Here is a 21,873-nt window from a genome sequence, read left to right as displayed (position 1 = left end):
GTGTGTTCAGGTTGTGTGTGTGTGTGTGTGTGTGTGTGTGTTCAGGATGTATGTGTGTGTGTATGTTCAGGTTGTGCGGTGTGTGTGTGTGTGTTCAGGGTGTGTGTGTGTTCAGGTTGTGTTCGTGTTCAGGGTGTGTTTGTGTTCAGGGTGTGTGTGTGTGTGTGTGTGTGTGTGTGTGTGTGTTCAGGGTGTGTTTGTGTGTGTGTGTTCAGGGTGTGTGTGTGTGTGTTCAGGGTGTGTGTGTGTGTGTGTGTATGTTCAGGTTGTGCGGTGTGTGTGTGTGTGTGTGTGTATGTTCAGGTTGTGCCGTGTCTGTGTGTGTGTGTGTGTGTGTGTGTGTGTGTTCAGGGTGTGTGTGTGTTCAGGGTGTATGTGTGTGTGTGTTCAGGTTGTGTATGTGTGTGTGTTCAGGGTGTGTGTGTGTATGTTCAGGTTGTGCCGTGTGTGTGTGTGTGTTCAGGGTGTGTGTGTGTGTGTGTATGTTCAGGTTGTGCGGTGTGTGTGTGTGTGTTCAGGATGTATGTGTGTGTGTGTGTGTGTATGTTCAAGTTGTGCGGTGTGTGTGTGTGTGTTCAGGGTGTGTGTGTGTGTGTTCAGGGTGTGTGTGTGTTCAGGGTGTGTGTGTGTTCAGGGTGTATGTGTGTGTGTGTGTGTGTGTGTGTACAGGTTGTGCGGTGTGTGTGTGTGTGTGTTCAGGATGTATATGTGTGTGCGTGTGTGTATATGTTCAGGTTGTGCGGTGTGTGTGTGTTCAGGTTGTGCGGTGTGTGTGTGTGTTCAGGTTGTGCGGTGTGTGTGTTCAGGTTGTGTTTGTGTTCAGGTTGTGTGTGTGTGTGTTCAGGATGTATGTGTGTGTGTGTATGTTCAGGTTGTGCTGTGTGTGTGTGTGTGTGTGTGTGTGTGTGTGTGTGTTCAGGTTGTGTGTGTGTGTGTGTGTTCAGGGTGTGTGTGTGTGTTCAGGTTGTGTGTGTGTGTGTGTGTGTGTGTGTGTGTTCAGGTTGTGTATGTGTGTGTGTTCAGGTTCTGTGTGTGTGTGTTCAGATTGTGTGTGTTCAGGGTGTGTGTTCAGGGTGTTTGTGTGTGTGTGTTCAGGATGTATGTGTGTGTGTGTGTATGTTCAGGTTGTGCTGTGTGTGTGTGTGTGTGTTCAGGTTGTGTGTGTGTGTGTGTGTGTGTGTGTGTGTGTTCAGGGTGTGTGTGTGTTCAGGTTGTGTTTGTGTTCAGGGTGTGTTTGTGTTCATGGTGTGTGTGTGTGTGTTCAGGGTGTGTTTGTGTGTGTGTGTGTTCAGGTTGTGTACGTGTGTGTGTTCAGGGTGTGTGTGTGTGTGTTCAGGGTGTGTGTGTGTGTGTGTGTGTGTGTGTATGTTCAGGTTGTGCGGTGTGTGTGTGTGTGTGTGTGTGTGTGTGTGTATGTTCAGGTTGTGCCGTGTGTGTGTGTGTGTGTGTGTTCAGGGTGTGTGTGTGTTCAGGGTGTATGTGTGTGTGTGTGTGTTCAGGTTGTGTATGTGTGTGTGTTCAGGGTGTGTGTGTGTGTGTTCAGGGCGTGTGTGTGTGTGTGTGTGTATGTTCAGGTTGTGCGGTGTGTGTGTGTGTGTTCAGGATGTATGTGTGTGTGTGTGTGTGTGTGTGTATGTTCAGGTTGTGCGGTGTGTGTGTGTGTATGTTCAGGTTGTGCCGTGTCTGTGTGTGTGTGTGTGTGTGTGTGTGTGTGTTCAGGGTGTGTGTGTGTTCAGGGTGTATGTGTGTGTGTGTTCAGGTTGTGTATGTGTGTGTGTTCAGGGTGTGTGTGTGTATGTTCAGGTTGTGCCGTGTGTGTGTGTGTGTTCAGGGTGTGTGTGTGTGTGTGTATGTTCAGGTTGTGCGGTGTGTGTGTGTGTGTTCAGGATGTATGTGTGTGTGTGTGTGTGTGTATGTTCAAGTTGTGCGGTGTGTGTGTGTGTGTGTTCAGGGTGTGTGTGTGTGTGTTCAGGGTGTGTGTGTGTTCAGGGTGTATGTGTGTGTGTGTGTGTGTGTGTACAGGTTGTGCGGTGTGTGTGTGTGTGTTCAGGATGTATATGTGTGTGCGTGTGTGTATATGTTCAGGTTGTGCGGTGTGTGTGTGTTCAGGTTGTGCGGTGTGTGTGTGTGTTCAGGTTGTGCGGTGTGTGTGTTCAGGTTGTGTTTGTGTTCAGGGTGTGTGTGTGTGTGTTCAGGATGTATGTGTGTGTGTGTATGTTCAGGTTGTACTGTGTGTGTGTGTGTGTGTGTGTGTGTGTGTGTTCAGGTTGTGTGTGTGTGTGTGTGTTCAGGGTGTGTGTGTGTGTTCAGGTTGTGTGTGTGTGTGTGTGTGTTCAGGTTGTGTATGTGTGTGTGTTCAGGTTCTGTGTGTGTGTGTTCAGATTGTGTGTGTTCAGGGTGTGTGTTCAGGGTGTTTGTGTGTGTGTGTTCAGGATGTATGTGTGTGTGTGTGTATGTTCAGGTTGTGCTGTGTGTGTGTGTGTGTGTGTTCAGGTTGTGTGTGTGTGTGTGTGTGTTCAGGGTGTGTGTGTGTGTTCAGGATGTATGTGTGTGTGTGTGTATATTCAGGTTGCGCGGTGTGTGTGTGTGTGTGTGTGTGTGTTCAGGGTGTGTGTGTGTTCAGGTTGTGTTTGTGTTCAGGGTGTGTTTGTGTTCATGGTGTGTGTGTGTGTGTGTGTTCAGGGTGTGTTTGTGTGTGTGTGTGTTCAGGTTGTGTACGTGTGTGTGTTCAGGGTGTGTGTGTGTGTGTTCAGGGTGTGTGTGTGTGTGTGTGTGTGTGTGTGTGTGTATGTTCAGGTTGTGCGGTGTGTGTGTGTGTGTGTGTGTGTGTGTGTATGTTCAGGTTGTGCCGTGTGTGTGTGTGTGTGTGTGTTCAGGGTGTGTGTGTGTTCAGGGTGTATGTGTGTGTGTGTGTGTTCAGGTTGTGTATGTGTGTGTGTTCAGGGTGTGTGTGTGTGTTCAGGGCGTGTGTGTGTGTGTGTGTGTGTATGTTCAGGTTGTGCCGTGTGTGTGTGTTCAGGGTGTGTGTGTGTGTTCAGTGTGTGTGTGTGTGTGTGTGTGTGTGTGTATGTTCAGGTTGTGCGGTGTGTGTGTGTTCAGGATGTATGTGTGTGTGTGTGTGTGTGTGTGTATGTTCAGGTTGTGCGGTGTGTGTGTGTTCAGGGTGTGTGTGTGTGTTCAGGGTGTGTGTGTGTTCAGGGTGTATGTGTGTGTGTGTGTGTGTGTACAGGTTGTGCGGTGTGTGTTTGTGTGTGTTCAGGATGTATGTGTGTGTGCGTGTGTGTATATGTTCAGGTTGTGCGGTGTGTGTGTGTTCAGGTTGTGAGGTGTGTGTGTGTGTTCCGGTTGTGCGGTGTGTGTGTTTAGGTTGTGTTTGTGTTCATGGTGTGTGTGTGTGTGTTCAGGATGTATGTGTGTGTGTGTGTGTGTGTGTATGTTCAGGTTGTGCTGTGTGTGTGTGTGTGTGTGTGTTCAGGTTGTGTGTGTGTGTGTTCAGGGTGTGTGTGTTTGTTCAGGTTTTGTGTGTGTGTGTTCAGGGTGTGTGTGTGTTCAGGGTGTATGTGTGTGTGTGTGTGTGTGTGTGTGTGTGTGTGTGTGTACAGGTTGTGCGGTGTGTGTGTGTGTGTTCAGGATGTATATGTGTGTGCGTGTGTGTATATGTTCAGGTTGTGCGGTGTGTGTGTGTGTGTTCAGGTTGTGCGGTGTGTGTGTGTGTGTTCAGGTTGTGCGGTGTGTGTGTTCAGGTTGTGTTTGTGTTCAGGGTGTGTGTGTGTGTGTTCAGGATGTATGTGTGTGTGTGTATGTTCAGGTTGTGCTGTGTGTGTGTGTGTGTGTGTGTGTGTGTGTTCAGGTTGTGTGTGTGTGTGTGTGTTCAGGGTGTGTGTGTGTGTTCAGGTTGTGCGGTGTGTGTGTGTGTGTGTGTGTGTGTGTGTGTGTGTGTATGTTCAGGTTGTGCCGTGTGTGTGTGTGTGTGTGTGTTCAGGGTGTGTGTGTGTTCAGGGTGTATGTGTGTGTGTGTGTGTTCAGGTTGTGTATGTGTGTGTGTTCAGGGTGTGTGTGTGTGTGTTCAGGGCGTGTGTGTGTGTGTGTGTGTATGTTCAGGTTGTGCGGTGTGTGTGTGTGTGTTCAGGATGTATGTGTGTGTGTGTGTGTGTGTGTGTATGTTCAGGTTGTGCGGTGTGTGTGTGTGTATGTTCAGGTTGTGCCGTGTCTGTGTGTGTGTGTGTGTGTGTGTGTGTGTGTTCAGGGTGTGTGTGTGTTCAGGGTGTATGTGTGTGTGTGTTCAGGTTGTGTATGTGTGTGTGTTCAGGGTGTGTGTGTGTATGTTCAGGTTGTGCCGTGTGTGTGTGTGTGTTCAGGGTGTGTGTGTGTGTGTGTATGTTCAGGTTGTGCGGTGTGTGTGTGTGTGTTCAGGATGTATGTGTGTGTGTGTGTGTGTGTATGTTCAAGTTGTGCGGTGTGTGTGTGTGTGTGTTCAGGGTGTGTGTGTGTGTGTTCAGGGTGTGTGTGTGTTCAGGGTGTATGTGTGTGTGTGTGTGTGTGTGTACAGGTTGTGCGGTGTGTGTGTGTGTGTTCAGGATGTATATGTGTGTGCGTGTGTGTATATGTTCAGGTTGTGCGGTGTGTGTGTGTTCAGGTTGTGCGGTGTGTGTGTGTGTTCAGGTTGTGCGGTGTGTGTGTTCAGGTTGTGTTTGTGTTCAGGGTGTGTGTGTGTGTGTTCAGGATGTATGTGTGTGTGTGTATGTTCAGGTTGTACTGTGTGTGTGTGTGTGTGTGTGTGTGTGTGTGTGTGTGTGTTCAGGTTGTGTGTGTGTGTGTGTGTTCAGGGTGTGTGTGTGTGTTCAGGTTGTGTGTGTGTGTGTGTGTGTTCAGGTTGTGTATGTGTGTGTGTTCAGGTTCTGTGTGTGTGTGTTCAGATTGTGTGTGTTCAGGGTGTGTGTTCAGGGTGTTTGTGTGTGTGTGTTCAGGATGTATGTGTGTGTGTGTGTATGTTCAGGTTGTGCTGTGTGTGTGTGTGTGTGTGTGTTCAGGTTGTGTGTGTGTGTGTGTGTGTTCAGGGTGTGTGTGTGTGTTCAGGATGTATGTGTGTGTGTGTGTATATTCAGGTTGCGCGGTGTGTGTGTGTGTGTGTGTGTGTGTTCAGGGTGTGTGTGTGTTCAGGTTGTGTTTGTGTTCAGGGTGTGTTTGTGTTCATGGTGTGTGTGTGTGTGTGTGTTCAGGGTGTGTTTGTGTGTGTGTGTGTTCAGGTTGTGTACGTGTGTGTGTTCAGGGTGTGTGTGTGTGTGTTCAGGGTGTGTGTGTGTGTGTGTGTGTGTGTGTGTGTGTGTGTGTATGTTCAGGTTGTGCGGTGTGTGTGTGTGTGTGTGTGTGTGTGTGTGTATGTTCAGGTTGTGCCGTGTGTGTGTGTGTGTGTGTGTTCAGGGTGTGTGTGTGTTCAGGGTGTATGTGTGTGTGTGTGTGTTCAGGTTGTGTATGTGTGTGTGTTCAGGGTGTGTGTGTGTGTTCAGGGCGTGTGTGTGTGTGTGTGTGTGTATGTTCAGGTTGTGCCGTGTGTGTGTGTTCAGGGTGTGTGTGTGTGTTCAGTGTGTGTGTGTGTGTGTGTGTGTGTGTGTGTATGTTCAGGTTGTGCGGTGTGTGTGTGTTCAGGATGTATGTGTGTGTGTGTGTGTGTGTGTGTATGTTCAGGTTGTGCGGTGTGTGTGTGTTCAGGGTGTGTGTGTGTGTTCAGGGTGTGTGTGTGTTCAGGGTGTATGTGTGTGTGTGTGTGTGTGTACAGGTTGTGCGGTGTGTGTTTGTGTGTGTTCAGGATGTATGTGTGTGTGCGTGTGTGTATATGTTCAGGTTGTGCGGTGTGTGTGTGTTCAGGTTGTGAGGTGTGTGTGTGTGTTCCGGTTGTGCGGTGTGTGTGTTTAGGTTGTGTTTGTGTTCATGGTGTGTGTGTGTGTGTTCAGGATGTATGTGTGTGTGTGTGTGTGTGTGTATGTTCAGGTTGTGCTGTGTGTGTGTGTGTGTGTGTGTTCAGGTTGTGTGTGTGTGTGTTCAGGGTGTGTGTGTTTGTTCAGGTTTTGTGTGTGTGTGTTCAGGGTGTGTGTGTGTTCAGGGTGTATGTGTGTGTGTGTGTGTGTGTGTGTGTGTGTGTGTGTGTACAGGTTGTGCGGTGTGTGTGTGTGTGTTCAGGATGTATATGTGTGTGCGTGTGTGTATATGTTCAGGTTGTGCGGTGTGTGTGTGTGTGTTCAGGTTGTGCGGTGTGTGTGTGTGTGTTCAGGTTGTGCGGTGTGTGTGTTCAGGTTGTGTTTGTGTTCAGGGTGTGTGTGTGTGTGTTCAGGATGTATGTGTGTGTGTGTATGTTCAGGTTGTGCTGTGTGTGTGTGTGTGTGTGTGTGTGTTCAGGTTGTGTGTGTGTGTGTGTGTTCAGGGTGTGTGTGTGTGTTCAGGTTGTGTGTGTGTGTGTGTGTGTGTTCAGGTTGTGTATGTGTGTGTGTTCAGGTTCTGTGTGTGTGTGTTCAGATTGTGTGTGTTCAGGGTGTGTGTTCAGGGTGTTTGTGTGTGTGTGTTCAGGATGTATGTGTGTGTGTGTGTGTATGTTCAGGTTGTGCTGTGTGTGTGTGTGTGTGTGTGTGTGTGTTCAGGTTGTGTGTGTGTGTGTGTGTTCAGGGTGTGTGTGTGTGTTCAGGATGTATGTGTGTGTGTGTATATTCAGGTTGCGCGGTGTGTGTGTGTGTGTGTGTGTGTGTTCAGGGTGTGTGTGTGTTCAGGTTGTGTTTGTGTTCAGGGTGTGTTTGTGTTCATGGTGTGTGTGTGTGTGTGTTCAGGGTGTGTTTGTGTGTGTGTGTGTTCAGGTTGTGTACGTGTGTGTGTTCAGGGTGTGTGTGTGTGTGTGTGTTCAGGTTCTGTGTGTGTGTGTTCAGATTGTGTGTGTTCAGGGTGTGTGTTCAGGGTGTTTGTGTGTGTGTGTTCAGGATGTATGTGTGTGTGTGTGTATGTTCAGGTTGTACTGTGTGTGTGTGTGTGTGTGTGTTCAGGTTGTGTGTGTGTGTGTGTGTGTGTGTGTTCAGGGTGTGTGTGTGTTCAGGTTGTGTTTGTGTTCAGGGTGTGTTTGTGTTCATGGTGTGTGTGTGTGTGTGTTCAGGGTGTGTTTGTGTGTGTGTGTGTTCAGGTTGTGTACGTGTGTGTGTTCAGGGTGTGTGTGTGTGTGTTCAGGGTGTGTGTGTGTGTGTGTGTGTGTGTGTATGTTCAGGTTGTGCGGTGTGTGTGTGTGTGTGTGTGTGTATGTTCAGGTTGTGCCGTGTGTGTGTGTGTGTGTGTGTTCAGGGTGTGTGTGTGTTCAGGGTGTATGTGTGTGTGTGTGTGTTCAGGTTGTGTATGTGTGTGTGTTCAGGGTGTGTGTGTGTGTGTTCAGGGCGTGTGTGTGTGTGTGTGTGTATGTTCAGGTTGTGCGGTGTGTGTGTGTGTGTTCAGGATGTATGTGTGTGTGTGTGTGTGTGTGTGTATGTTCAGGTTGTGCGGTGTGTGTGTGTGTATGTTCAGGTTGTGCCGTGTCTGTGTGTGTGTGTGTGTGTGTGTGTGTGTGTGTGTGTTCAGGGTGTGTGTGTGTTCAGGGTGTATGTGTGTGTGTGTTCAGGTTGTGTATGTGTGTGTGTTCAGGGTGTGTGTGTGTATGTTCAGGTTGTGCCGTGTGTGTGTGTGTGTTCAGGGTGTGTGTGTGTGTGTGTATGTTCAGGTTGTGCGGTGTGTGTGTGTGTGTTCAGGATGTATGTGTGTGTGTGTGTGTGTGTATGTTCAAGTTGTGCGGTGTGTGTGTGTGTGTGTTCAGGGTGTGTGTGTGTGTGTTCAGGGTGTGTGTGTGTTCAGGGTGTATGTGTGTGTGTGTGTGTGTGTGTACAGGTTGTGCGGTGTGTGTGTGTGTGTTCAGGATGTATATGTGTGTGCGTGTGTGTATATGTTCAGGTTGTGCGGTGTGTGTGTGTTCAGGTTGTGCGGTGTGTGTGTGTGTTCAGGTTGTGCGGTGTGTGTGTTCAGGTTGTGTTTGTGTTCAGGGTGTGTGTGTGTGTGTTCAGGATGTATGTGTGTGTGTGTATGTTCAGGTTGTACTGTGTGTGTGTGTGTGTGTGTGTGTGTGTGTGTGTGTGTGTGTTCAGGTTGTGTGTGTGTGTGTGTGTTCAGGGTGTGTGTGTGTGTTCAGGTTGTGTGTGTGTGTGTGTGTGTTCAGGTTGTGTATGTGTGTGTGTTCAGGTTCTGTGTGTGTGTGTTCAGATTGTGTGTGTTCAGGGTGTGTGTTCAGGGTGTTTGTGTGTGTGTGTTCAGGATGTATGTGTGTGTGTGTGTATGTTCAGGTTGTGCTGTGTGTGTGTGTGTGTGTGTTCAGGTTGTGTGTGTGTGTGTGTTCAGGGTGTGTGTGTGTGTTCAGGATGTATGTGTGTGTGTGTGTATATTCAGGTTGCGCGGTGTGTGTGTGTGTGTGTGTGTGTGTGTTCAGGGTGTGTGTGTGTTCAGGTTGTGTTTGTGTTCAGGGTGTGTTTGTGTTCATGGTGTGTGTGTGTGTGTGTGTTCAGGGTGTGTTTGTGTGTGTGTGTGTTCAGGTTGTGTACGTGTGTGTGTTCAGGGTGTGTGTGTGTGTGTTCAGGGTGTGTGTGTGTGTGTGTGTGTGTGTGTGTGTGTGTATGTTCAGGTTGTGCGGTGTGTGTGTGTGTGTGTGTGTGTGTGTGTGTGTATGTTCAGGTTGTGCCGTGTGTGTGTGTGTGTGTGTTCAGGGTGTGTGTGTGTTCAGGGTGTATGTGTGTGTGTGTGTGTTCAGGTTGTGTATGTGTGTGTGTTCAGGGTGTGTGTGTGTGTTCAGGGCGTGTGTGTGTGTGTGTGTGTGTATGTTCAGGTTGTGCCGTGTGTGTGTGTTCAGGGTGTGTGTGTGTGTTCAGTGTGTGTGTGTGTGTGTGTGTGTGTGTGTATGTTCAGGTTGTGCGGTGTGTGTGTGTTCAGGATGTATGTGTGTGTGTGTGTGTGTGTGTGTATGTTCAGGTTGTGCGGTGTGTGTGTGTTCAGGGTGTGTGTGTGTGTTCAGGGTGTGTGTGTGTTCAGGGTGTATGTGTGTGTGTGTGTGTGTGTGTGTGTACAGGTTGTGCGGTGTGTGTTTGTGTGTGTTCAGGATGTATGTGTGTGTGCGTGTGTGTATATGTTCAGGTTGTGCGGTGTGTGTGTGTTCAGGTTGTGAGGTGTGTGTGTGTGTTCCGGTTGTGCGGTGTGTGTGTTTAGGTTGTGTTTGTGTTCATGGTGTGTGTGTGTGTGTTCAGGATGTATGTGTGTGTGTGTGTGTGTGTGTATGTTCAGGTTGTGCTGTGTGTGTGTGTGTGTGTGTGTTCAGGTTGTGTGTGTGTGTGTTCAGGGTGTGTGTGTTTGTTCAGGTTTTGTGTGTGTGTGTTCAGGGTGTGTGTGTGTTCAGGGTGTATGTGTGTGTGTGTGTGTGTGTGTGTGTGTGTGTGTGTGTACAGGTTGTGCGGTGTGTGTGTGTGTGTTCAGGATGTATATGTGTGTGCGTGTGTGTATATGTTCAGGTTGTGCGGTGTGTGTGTGTGTGTTCAGGTTGTGCGGTGTGTGTGTGTGTGTTCAGGTTGTGCGGTGTGTGTGTTCAGGTTGTGTTTGTGTTCAGGGTGTGTGTGTGTGTGTTCAGGATGTATGTGTGTGTGTGTATGTTCAGGTTGTGCTGTGTGTGTGTGTGTGTGTGTGTGTGTTCAGGTTGTGTGTGTGTGTGTGTGTTCAGGGTGTGTGTGTGTGTTCAGGTTGTGTGTGTGTGTGTGTGTGTGTGTTCAGGTTGTGTATGTGTGTGTGTTCAGGTTCTGTGTGTGTGTGTTCAGATTGTGTGTGTTCAGGGTGTGTGTTCAGGGTGTTTGTGTGTGTGTGTTCAGGATGTATGTGTGTGTGTGTGTGTGTATGTTCAGGTTGTGCTGTGTGTGTGTGTGTGTGTGTGTGTGTGTGTGTGTGTGTGTTCAGGTTGTGTGTGTGTGTGTGTGTTCAGGGTGTGTGTGTGTGTTCAGGATGTATGTGTGTGTGTGTATATTCAGGTTGCGCGGTGTGTGTGTGTGTGTGTGTGTGTTCAGGGTGTGTGTGTGTTCAGGTTGTGTTTGTGTTCAGGGTGTGTTTGTGTTCATGGTGTGTGTGTGTGTGTGTTCAGGGTGTGTTTGTGTGTGTGTGTGTTCAGGTTGTGTACGTGTGTGTGTTCAGGGTGTGTGTGTTCAGGGTGTGTGTGTGTGTGTGTGTGTGTTCAGGTTGTGCGGTGTGTGTGTGTGTGTGTGTGTGTGTGTGTGTGTGTGTGTATGTTCAGGTTGTGCCGTGTGTGTGTGTGTGTGTGTGTGTGTGTGTGTTCAGGGTGTGTGTGTGTTCAGGGTGTATGTGTGTGTGTGTGTGTTCAGGTTGTGTATGTGTGTGTGTTCAGGGTGTGTGTGTGTGTTCAGGGCGTGTGTGTGTGTGTGTGTGTGTGTGTGTATGTTCAGGTTGTGCCGTGTGTGTGTGTTCAGGGTGTGTGTGTGTGTTCAGGGTGTGTGTGTGTGTGTATGTTCAGGTTGTGCGGTGTGTGTTTGTTCAGGATGTATGTGTGTGTGTGTGTGTGTGTGTGTGTGTGTGTGTGTATGTTCAGGTTGTGCGGTGTGTGTGTGTTCAGGGTGTGTGTGTGTGTGTGTGTGTGTGTGTACAGGTTGTGCGGTGTGTGTTTGTGTGTGTTCAGGATGTATGTGTGTGTGCGTGTGTGTATATGTTCAGGTTGTGCGGTGTGTGTGTGTTCCGGTTGTGCGGTGTGTGTGTTTAGGTTGTGTTTGTGTTCATGGTGTGTGTGTGTGTGTTCAGGATGTATGTGTGTGTGTGTGTGTGTATGTTCAGGTTGTGCTGTGTGTGTGTGTGTGTGTGTGTGTGTGTGTGTGTGTGTTCAGGTTGTGTGTGTGTGTGTGTGTTCAGGGTGTGTGTGTTTGTTCAGGTTGTGTGTGTGTGTGTGTGTCTGTGTGTGTTCAGGTTGTGTATGTGTTTGTGTTCAGGTTCTGTGTGTGTGTTCAGATTGTGTGTGTATGTGTGTGTGTTCAGGTTCTGTGTGTGTGTGTGTTCAGATTGTGTGTGTTCAGGGTGTGTTCAGGGTGTGTGTGTGTGTGTGTGTGTGTTCAGTGTGTGTGTGTGTGTGTGTGTGTGTGTGAGTGTGTGTTCAGGGTGTGTGTGTGTGTGTGTATGTTCAGGTTGTGTGGTGTGTGTGTGTGTGTGTGTGTGTGTACAGGTTGTGCGGTGTGTGTGTGTGTGTTCAGGATGTATGTGTGTGTGCGTGTGTGTATATGTTCAGGTTGTGCGGTGTGTGTGTTCAGGTTGTGCGGTGTGTGTGTTCAGGTTGTGTTTGTGTTCAGGGTGTGTTTGTGTGTGTTCAGGATGTATGTGTGTGTGTGTGTATGTTCAGGTTGTGCTGTGTGTGTGTGTGTGTGTGTGTGTGTGTGTGTGTTCAGGGTGTGTGTGTGTGTTCAGGGTGTGTGTCTGTTCAGGGTGTGTGTGTGTGTGTGTTCAGGTTGTGTATGTGTTTGTGTTCAGGTTCTGTGTGTGTGTTCAGATTGTGTGTGTGTATGTGTGTGTGTTCGGGTTCTGTGTGTGTGTGTGTTCAGATTGTGTGTGTGTGTTCAGGGTGTGTGTTCAGGGTGTTTGTGTGTGTGTGTGTTCAGGGTGTGTGTTCAGGGTGTGTGTGTGTGTGTGTGTGTGAGTGTGTGTTCAGGGTGTGTGTGTGTGTGTGTGTGTATGTTCAGGTTGTGTGGTGTGTGTGTGTGTGTGTTCAGGTTGTGCGGTGTGTGTGTGTGTGTGTGTGTTCAGGGTGTGTGTGTTCAGGGTGTGTGTGTGTGTGTGTGTGTGTGTGTGTGTGTGTATGTTCAGGTTGTGTATGTGTTTGTGTTCAGGGTGTGTGTGTGTTCAGGGTGTGTGTGTGTGTGTGTGTGTTCAGGTTGTGTGTGTGTGTCTGTGTGTTCAGGTTGTGTGTGTCTGTGTGTTCAGGTTCTGTGTGTGTGTTCAGATTGTGTGTGTGTATGTGTGTGTGTTCAGGTTCTGTGTGTGTGTGTGTGTGTGTGTTCAGGGTGTGTGTGTGTGTGTTCAGGGTGTATGTGTGTGTGTGTGCGTGTGTGCATGTTCAGGTTGTGTGGTGTGTGTGTGTGTGTGTGTGTGTGTGTGTGTGTGTTCAGGTTGTGTGTGTGTGTGTGTGTGTATGTTCAGGTTGTGTGTGTGTGTGTGTGTTCAGGGTGTATGTTGTGTGTGTGTATGTGTGTGTGTTCAGGTTGTGTGTGTGTGTGTGTTCAGGGTGTGTGTTTTGTGTGTGTGTGTGTGTGTGTTCAGGCTGTGTGTTGTGTGTGTGTGTGTGTGTGTGTTCAGGGTGTGTGTTCAGGGTGTGTGTGTGTGTGTTCAGGTTGTTTGTGTGTTCAGGTTGTGTGTGTGTGTGTGTGTGTGTGTGTGTGTGTGTGTGTGTTCAGGGTGTGTGTTTTGTGTGTGTGTGTGTGTGTGTGTGTGTGTTCAGGTTGTGTGTGTGTGTGTTCAGGTTGTGTGTGTGTGTGTGTGTGTGTGTGTGTGTGTGTGTGTGTGTGTGTTTTCAGGGTGTGTGTGTGTGTGTGTGTGTGTGTGTGTGTGTGTGTGTGTTCAGGTTGTGTGTGTGTTCAGGTTGTGTGTGTGTGTGTGTGTGTGTGTGTGTGTGTGTGTGTGTTCAGGTTGTGTGTGTGTGTGTGTGTGTGTGTTCAGGTTGTGTGTGTGTGTGTGTGTGTTCAGGTTGTGTGTGTGTGTGTGTGTGTGTGTGTGTGTGTGTGTGTTCAGGTTGTGGTTGTGGTTTTCCTGTGAGCAGTTTCTCCATCTGAGCTGTGGATCTCCAGCTCGTTAAGTGTTCTCCTTGTCCTCTTGGACTAATCTCCTCTTTACTCACTCTCGAGTTCTGCAAGATGTTCGGAGTCTGGAATATAAACATAAATATAATCAAACCCTGATTTATAGTTCTCTAGAACAATCTGTACCCGGCTGTGTTCCAGGAACAGGAGTATTTATACTGAGATCGCTTTGATGACTCACTGCTCCACTGTGTTCTGCTTGTTACTTTGATGGAAACTGAGCCAGAATTAAATCACAGTGATGGGGGTGAATATTTATGCACTCACAACATCATTTTCCAAACTGTATCGATGTCGTCGTCTCTCCTGTTTAATATCGCGCTGTAGTTTATGTAGCTTCAGTTAATATTCAGGTGTAACACACGATAGTTTGTGCTTCATGTATGTACAGCATGTTTGTGTCAATTGTGTTTGTGTGTGTGTGTGTTCATTACAGGGCGTGGTGGACGGAATGGAGAAGCTGCAGCTATCAGAGACGCTGACCCTGTCTGATTTTGATCTGATGCGTGTGATTGGACGAGGGAGCTACGCCAAAGTGCTGTTGGTGCGTCTGAAGAAGAACGAACACGTTTACGCCATGAAGGTGGTGAAGAAGGAGCTGGTGCACGATGACGAGGTTAGAAGAAATATCCATAACATCTGAATGCAGAGAAACATCAATGTTTAAACATAATAAACCCTAACACAAACATAATAAATTATAAAAAATAACCCCAATGAAATGCCACGTCATACAGAGACAGATCATATCACATCAATAACAAAGTCCAGGAAGGTCTTCTGTGCTGAAGATCTCAGATAACGGCAACAACAAGTTTAATTTATATCACATCTTTCACCATCCCAAGGACACTTTACAGAGTAATGATAAACAAAGAAACACTACTACAAAACAAAACAGAGCCACAAACAAAAGGAAATCAATACAAATAAGAGACAGAAGAAATACAGCATATTTGCAACTAACAGAAACCTGCATGTCGTCTGTGTAGCAGTCAAAGTTCAGACCATGACGGTGGATGATTTGGCCCAGGGGTAGCAGGTAGCTGGTGAACAGCAGAGGTCCTGAGACAGAACCCTGTGGGACGCCACATCTGATGGATGCCATGGAAATCATATACTTGGAGATGGAAATAAACTGCTGTCTGTAAGATGGGATTTCAACCAGGAAAAGGCAGAAGCAGTAATACCAACAGCTGGAGTCGAGGGAGAAGCAGCTCAGGACAGACGGTGTGGCACAGCTAAGGTCCAGTAGAAGGAGGATATTCAGAGCCCCAGCATCAGCAGAGGAGATGAGGTCATAAACTACCTGAAGAAGTGCAGACTCGGTCCTGTGAGATGAACGAAAACCGGATTGAAATAATTCATAAAGATGATTAGTGGCAAGATGGGACTGTAGCTGTGTGGCAACAACCCTTTCAAGAAGTTTTACAGTGTAAGGCAGATTAGAGATCGGTCTGTATATTAGAAATCGGTCTCTAGTTACTAAAATCAGATGGCTCAAGATCAGGTTTTTTAATACTGAAGTGACTGCTGCAGTTTTTAACTCAAGTGGGACAAAACCAGAGATGAAGGATGTGTTAATCAGATGAAAGATGGGCTCAGCAATAATGGACGTCAGGTTTTTTTATGAGAGGGAGGGAGCAAGGTCTAACTGGCAGTTTTTAATTAACAACAGATAGAGGAGAAGAGAGAGTGAAAGAAAATAGCAAGCATAGAGAGAAAACCACTCTACAGGAATTTCGGGAGAGGAAGAGACCATGTTAGAGAAACAGTTGTAAATGGATATGAAGTTATCGTGGAAAAAAAAACTGTAGGAAAGAATCCCAGAGTTCTGCAGAACCACTCAGACCAGTAACAGAGGGCTGAATGATTTTACTAATAACAGAAAAAAGTGATCTAGGCTTTTGAACTGGTGGCATTACTAAAAACAGACGACAGGAAAGATGCTCAAGCAGCATTAAAATCAGTTTTGTATTTGTGAATGTGATCAGATGCAGCTTGTGATTGGACAACAAGACCAGTTCTTTTGTAAAGACTCTCCAAACACCGACCTGCTGCGTACATTATCTGGAGCTCCAGAGTGAACCGGGGAGGAGCGAGATGAAGACATACCAAGCCGAACCTTCTGAGGAGCAAGCATACTTAAACTGAAGGAACGGAAGACTAGTACACTGAGAATCTCAGAGGGAAGGAGAAGTCAAGCACTGAGGAGAGAGAGGACGCAGAGCAGGCAGACGAGAAGACATTCGGACTGATAGAGTTGAGATTTTGAGAGGTGATTTAGTTTTATCTTGTCAATGTTTGGTGACTGGTAAGGAAAAACAGATTTGAATGAGATAGTGATCAGGGACCCAGAGACAGAGACATCAGGCCCAGAGGTACAAGATCAAGGATATGACCACGGACATGAGTGGGGAAGTCAAGAGATGAGAAGAACAAATAGGGTGTTTGGGGCCAGGAATTTTCAGTGCAAGAGATTCAAATGACAAAAACACTGTGGAGGTTAGCGGCCACAGTTTGTAGTGTATCGTTGTATAAAACAGTCAGGCCATGCCCTCGACCCCTGACACAGGGTTGGGCAAATTAAAACCTCTCGCTGGAGGGAGTGAGCAGATTAAGTTGTGTGGTTGTTCAGGGTTTGCCAGGTTTCCATGATCAGAATATTTTCTTCAAAACTGTCTACAAGCAGGGTGGCTTTGTTGGTAAGCAAACAACAATTTAATAAGGAGACTGAGTGGAGATTGGCCAAAGGGTAGTAGACATGGCTATAGTGAGAACTGTCTATAGATGCTGAGGACTCAGGATTTATATTATGAGCCCTGATAGAGTCAACGCGACACAGGAGCAGGTCAGTTGAGAGGACCAAATTGAAGGTATTGAAGATGTATAGCACAGGTTCCAGTGTCATCTAGAAGAACAATGGATGTAGTATGGGTGTTGTGTAATTCTGAGCAAATTACAGTTGGTTTATACAGGCAGGTCAAGCTGAGCATGGCAGTTTAGATCTACAACTGAGTTGGAAAATAAACCAGGTCCATGGTGATGAAAAAATAAACATGTTTCAAAGTGTACACAGAGGCCCAGGCCCAGTAAGCAGAGGCCCAGGTCTAGTAAGCAGAGGCCGTGGCCCAGTATGGGGAGGTCCATGCCCAGTAAGCACCACCAACGGACGACATCTAAGAAGTTACATCTCAAAGCCAAGCAAGGCAACTACACAACTGTCAGAGCAGGCCACGTTAGCCAGAACCCAGTGTTAGCCCAACGCCTACTCATTATATGAGAGGGTTAGGGTTAACTACCGAGAAACAGTTCGTAAGAGAATGAAGACTCACCTGTCAAGTGAGCCAGGGAGGAGAAAGGCAACCAGGGAGAGGACTCACGGAGAGCTGAGCTGGTGAGCAGTTAATATTAGCATTAGCTAACAGAAGCAAAAACTTAGCCAAAGAGTAGTGGCATTAGTCCAAGAAGAAAAATTTGTAGGATTCCTGTCTGTGAAAGTTCTCAGTCATCCAGGCCATTGCAAACCATAGGCGCTAAAGAAGGCAACGGGACTTGCTTGAAATACTTGAAGACGTTTCACCTCTCATCCAAAAGGCTTCTTCAGTTCTGTCTGACTAGTGGGGAGTTCCAGGTCTTTATCCTCTAGTGGACCAAAAGCAACCCTAAGGAGAGTCGTTAAGGTCACATGGGTCGTTGTCCCTAAAGGCCTCTGCATGCTCTTGCGACAAGGCTTTCACAGATAGCTTTTCGCAGACAGTTGTAATTTATCGTTGAGCGGGGAGTAATAGGCGTGCGCGATGTTATTCACCGGCACAACGCAAGGGGGCGCGAAGTCGCTAGGAGTAGTTGGTGGGTGTGGTTAGTGGAGTATTTATCCTCCGGTTACTTATAATGACTAGAACTTTTTTTTTTTTATAATGACTAGAACTGGAGTCGTATAGATGTACGTACTTCCTCAATCAACTGCTCTTTGTGCTGCTCCATCTTCGCTCGTGTTTTTAAAAATGCCGGTTGTGAAAACAAACCAAACCGGGAAAGTAGGGAAGCGGAAGTGCGTGTACAGCGGATGTAGAGTGGACCAATCAGAGCCCTCTTGTCTGCGACGCTGTCTGCGAGGCTTCTGCGGTGGTCACAATTTTTGGGAGGTGTGCGCAGAGTGTCTGCGAAGGTGGGGGGGCTACGCAGACACTGTCTGCGACGCTATCTGTGAGGACTGGGTTGTCAGCATAAATTGGCCTTAACACCTACAGGATGACTGAGGCTACGTTTACATTACGTCGAATCAGCGGATCATCAGATTAACGTTCTTAAAACGATTCGCGTTTACACTAAAACCGTTAGCCGTGCACACAGCAACACCAATACACGGATACGCTCGGCTCCGCAGGCATCCTGCGCTCCAAATCACTCCGCCCTGAACAGCGAGTGCCCTCTGGAGGGTGCGCACTCCGGCCCTGCGCAGCTCACACAGCGCGCGAGTGAAGTGAACAAGCCACGATTCGGGACTAAGCCGCTGTGTGTGTGATCCCAGCGCACATCACTTACTACTTGCAAGTGGAAGGATGGCAAGCCTAAAGACAATCATAACTACACAATGGGCAGTATTTGCATCAGTATTTGCAGTATTTTCATACTTTTATACTCTTTAATGAAAGGTGATACAAGGCGGAAGTCCGCGCCGTTTTTCAGCAGTCGCGTCACATGACCAACGCCAGCGAATCAGGAAGGTGGATGTCACAGTGACATTGTCCAATGAGGACGCCAGCTAGAGCTCAGCACAGCGTATCCGCGTATCTCAATGTTTACACAGCACCGGACCAGATACGATCTAGATTGAATACGTGGACGCTGGCGGATTCCCGTTTCCCGGCTTTTCCAGGTGGTTTAATGTAAACGGACAGTGCATCCGCGAAGAAAACGAGATAGATACGGTCTAGTGTAAACGTAGCCTGAGAGGGTCAACAACCCATGTGACCTTAACGACTCTCCTTAGGGTTGCTTTTGGTCCACTAGAGGATAAAGACCTGGAACTCCCCACTAGTCAGACAGAACTGAAGAAGCCTTTTGGATGAGAGGTGAAACGTCAAGTCAAGTCAAGTTTATTTGTATCGCGCTTTTAACAATAAACATTGTCACAAAGCAGCTTTACAGAATTTGAACGACTTAAAATATGAGCTAATTTTATCCCTAATCTATCCCCAATGATGAAGCCTGTGGCGACGGTGGCAAGGAAAAACTCCCTCAGACGACATGAGGAAGAAACCTCGAGAGGAACCAGACTCAAAAGGGAACCCATCCTCATTTGGGCAACAACAGACAACATGACTATAACATTAACAGTCCTAACATAAAGTCAGCTTCGTTGACGCTATAAACCCCCCACTGACGGAAACCCGAGCGCAAAACCGTTCACAACAACCGCAGTCCTAAAGTCAGCAAGTCAACTGCAGTCCCCAGCCACAAAAGCACCACTGCAAGAGTCCAGAGCGTCCTCCAGGTGCTCCCAACTGTCCACATGGGGCCGTCCTCCACAGGAGCGATGCGATGAGACTCCATCCAGACACAGGGCACCAGGATGGATCAGGCAGGTCCGAGGAGCAGAAGAGGTTCAGCATCTCGATCTCAGGACCAACATGTAACTCAGAGGGACAAATTTGGGGGGGGAGAGAGAGAACACAGGTTGTTAGGTATGCCCAATGTCACCTGAATAAGTAGGAACAGTATACATATTATTATGTCATTAAAAAAATTCATGAAGTCGTTGCTACTCCATACTGCAGGTGTGCATGTGTCTATAGTGGACTTATTCCTGGTTAATTTTGCTACAGTATTAAATAGGAATCTAGGATTATTTTTGTTATCTTCTATTAGGGAGGAGAGATATATTGATCTCGCAGCACTAAGAGCTTTTCTATACTTCAGGAAGCTCTCCTTCCACGCTAATTTGAACACTACCAATTTTGTTTGACGCCATTTACGTTCCAATTTTCGAGTGGTCTGTTTTAAAGTGTGAGTGTCATCATTATACCAGGGTGCTAATTTTTTGTCTCTGACCATTTTCCTTTTAAGAGGAGCTACATTATCTAAAGTATGGCGGAATGTTGACTCTAAGCATTCAGTTGCCTGATCAAGTTCTGCAGGGGCTGACAGTGACCCAATCAAAGTTGATAACTCTGGGAGATCATTTATAAAGCTCTGTGCAGTAGTTGACGTGAATGTACGTTTAATACAGTAGCGTGGTGAGGTGCATATATTATTACTCAGACATATTTTGAATGAGATGAGATAATGATCTGAGATAACTTCAGACTGTGGAAGTGTGACTATATTTTCTACATTTAACCCGAATGTTAGTATTAGATCGAGGGTGTGACCACCATTATGGGTCGGTCCTATGACATTCTGATTAATCCCTACTGAATCTAAAATGGACACAAACGCTGTTTTCAAAGGGTCTTCTGGGTTATCGAAGTGAATATTAAACTCTCCGACAACTAAAGCTTTGTCTAAGGAAATAACCAGATCTGAGATAAAATCTGCAAATTCAGAAAGAAACTCAGAATATGGCCCCGGGGGCCTGTAAATAATAAGTAATGGAATTAACTGGGTAGACCTATTTTTTGAGGCTACATACATTATATTAGTATGAAGAACTTCAAATGTATTAAATTTATAACCAGGTTTGTGTGTTACACCTAGATAATCGTTATAAATAACCACGACGCCTCCTCCTCTGCCAGTTAGACGAGGCTGGTGTATATAACTGTATCCAGGAGGACTCACTTCATTTAATGCTATATATTCATTTGGCTTAATCCATGTTTCTGTTAAACACAGTACATTAAACTCCTGATCAGTAATGAGTTCATTAACCATTAGCGCTTTAGATGTAAGAGATCTAATATTTAATAGCCCCACCTTTAGATCAAAGGTGCTGGCAGCAGCTGTACAGTCAGTCTGATCTAATTTTATATTGATTAGGTTACTGGAACAAACTCTCTAAAAATTTCTACCTTTTTGTTGAGCTCGGGGAACAGACACAGTCTCGATGTAGTGGACCCTGAGTGACGACTCTGTGCAGCTAGCAGACAGTCGGTTTAGCCTGTTCGTCTGCTCCCTGGCCTTGGCTCTGGATTGTCAGAAATTAACTAGGCCTGTTCTGAGACTATGACCTATGCTGCAGGAAATGAGAGCAGCACCTTCCCGAGTGGGATGGATACCGTCCCGCCCTAACAGGCCAGCAGTGCCCTCAAAATTAGCCCAATTATCTATAAAGCCCACACTGTTTTCAGAGCACCACCTGGACAGCCAGCAGTTCAGCGACCATAACCTGCTGTAAGCTACATCGCCACAAGGATTTCAAGCAAGTCCAGTTGCCTTCTTTAGCACCTGCGGTTTGTAGGATTCCCTCTCCAGGCTTAGTAGAACAAAGGAAATTAGACACAAGGGTTAGCAAAATCCCACAAAAGTAACAAAAAACACGAAGTTCTAGCTTCAGCTGTGACTGTTACAAAGTGCTGACACTGGAGACTCCTTCCAAAAATATTAAATATGTAAATAAATATTTACAGAAAATTTCACCATATCAGCTATTACATACATTTTTAATCCTTTTATGTGGCGCGTCCACCATCCAATTCCTGTGACTAAGCCGTTACTGGTGGCCCCCATGTGTCTCAAAGACAATGGCAAGTTGCGATATGGTTCAGTCTCCTCATGAGGTGCAGCTCCTGCACTGGCTGTACAAGTTGATCCTGGATCAGCAGGCTCTGTTGCAGCGGCTACAGATGAAAACCACAACTGGATCTGGAGGGGTTGTGGCTACCCGCTGCTGTCTGCACTCTCTTCTGTCCTCCCACTGTGGCGAACTATTCTCCTCACTTCCCAGGATATCCTCACAGCTCCCTTGGTCTGCTGCAGCAGTCTCCCAGCTTGCGGGCTTAATGTTGCACACCATCATGTCACGCTTGCAGACATCTTTGTAGTGTAGAACAGGTCTATGAAGTGCCCTCTCCATTTACACAAGCTTGGGGATGGTGTATGGCGATTCAGGGATGCCCAATCAGCAGGATCCCCCTCTCAGCCTCATCAGTGCAGTCCAAAGGAAAGCAGAGCAGAACATTTGGTGTCGGTTTGGCTGCATGAGCTGCCAGAAGGAAATCGAAAATGACAAAACCAACCACCTACAGGGCCCACTCTGGATTTTTCCTTGAGGTTTGCTCCTGAAGTGTTTTCCGTAAAATGAAGTGGCTGCAAGGCAACAGAGGCTTGCGAGTCCCAGCTACCAGTGTCATGACCCAGGGACGGCGGCTCAGGGTGTGCTCTTGCTTGCCCAAGGTGAACACCCAGGCTAGCGGAGGGAAGGAGGTGTCTTACTTCTCCATTCTTGACTGTACAAAGCAAAGTCTTGCCACTGCCCCAGAGCCGTTACTATGGAAACGGTATTAGAATGAGTGCATTAATATAAACCTGTGAGTCCCATGATGCTTTAAGACATGTTAACTCCAGGTGATGTGATCGTACAGTCACACTTCAGTCCAACCCCAGAAGTTCTGTAAGTAAACACAGAGTCAGTGTAAAGAGACTGTGTTTAGTTTTATAGTGTGAGACATCTTTCACCACCAGGAGGCGCTGTGGGAGCATGTACATTCAACACACTCACCATCGATATCACACACTTCATTCTACCAGGTCTTCCTTATTACAGGAATTGGTGTGTGTGTGTGTGTGTGTGTGTGTGTGTGTGTGTGTGTGTGTGTGTGCTGGTGAAGTGATTAATTAATGAACATGTCCAAACCTGTTTATTTATTGATGTGATGTTTTTCTGATCTTGGCATCAGAGACGTCTCTCTCACACACACACACACACACACACACAGAAATGAACACATACACACACATGACTATACACAGAGTTTATTGGGGGGTTTTATTTGTTTTGATAAACAGTAATTTTGTATTTTTCATTAAAAGACCTCCACATTCTTTGATGTCTGTG

General features: G+C 47.0%; 1 protein-coding gene across 3 annotated transcripts in view; it reads left to right on the top strand.

The window, feature by feature from the left end:
* Window positions 1–21,873, top strand: part of prkcz (protein kinase C, zeta) — a 185,085-nt gene that overhangs the window by 125,327 nt on the left and 37,885 nt on the right. For all 3 annotated transcript variants that reach the window (XM_060932674.1, XM_060932677.1, XM_060932675.1), the window contains one exon: window positions 13,309–13,488. In XM_060932674.1, the coding sequence (XP_060788657.1) occupies window positions 13,309–13,488 (180 nt within the window). The remainder of the gene's footprint in view (window positions 1–13,308; window positions 13,489–21,873) is intronic.

Source organism: Neoarius graeffei, chromosome 10 (assembly GCF_027579695.1).
Source record: "Neoarius graeffei isolate fNeoGra1 chromosome 10, fNeoGra1.pri, whole genome shotgun sequence".
Classification (NCBI taxonomy): Eukaryota; Metazoa; Chordata; class Actinopteri; order Siluriformes; family Ariidae; genus Neoarius; species Neoarius graeffei.
The sequence above is the reverse complement of the archived record's forward strand: the minus strand, read 5'-3'. Positions and strand labels throughout refer to the sequence as shown.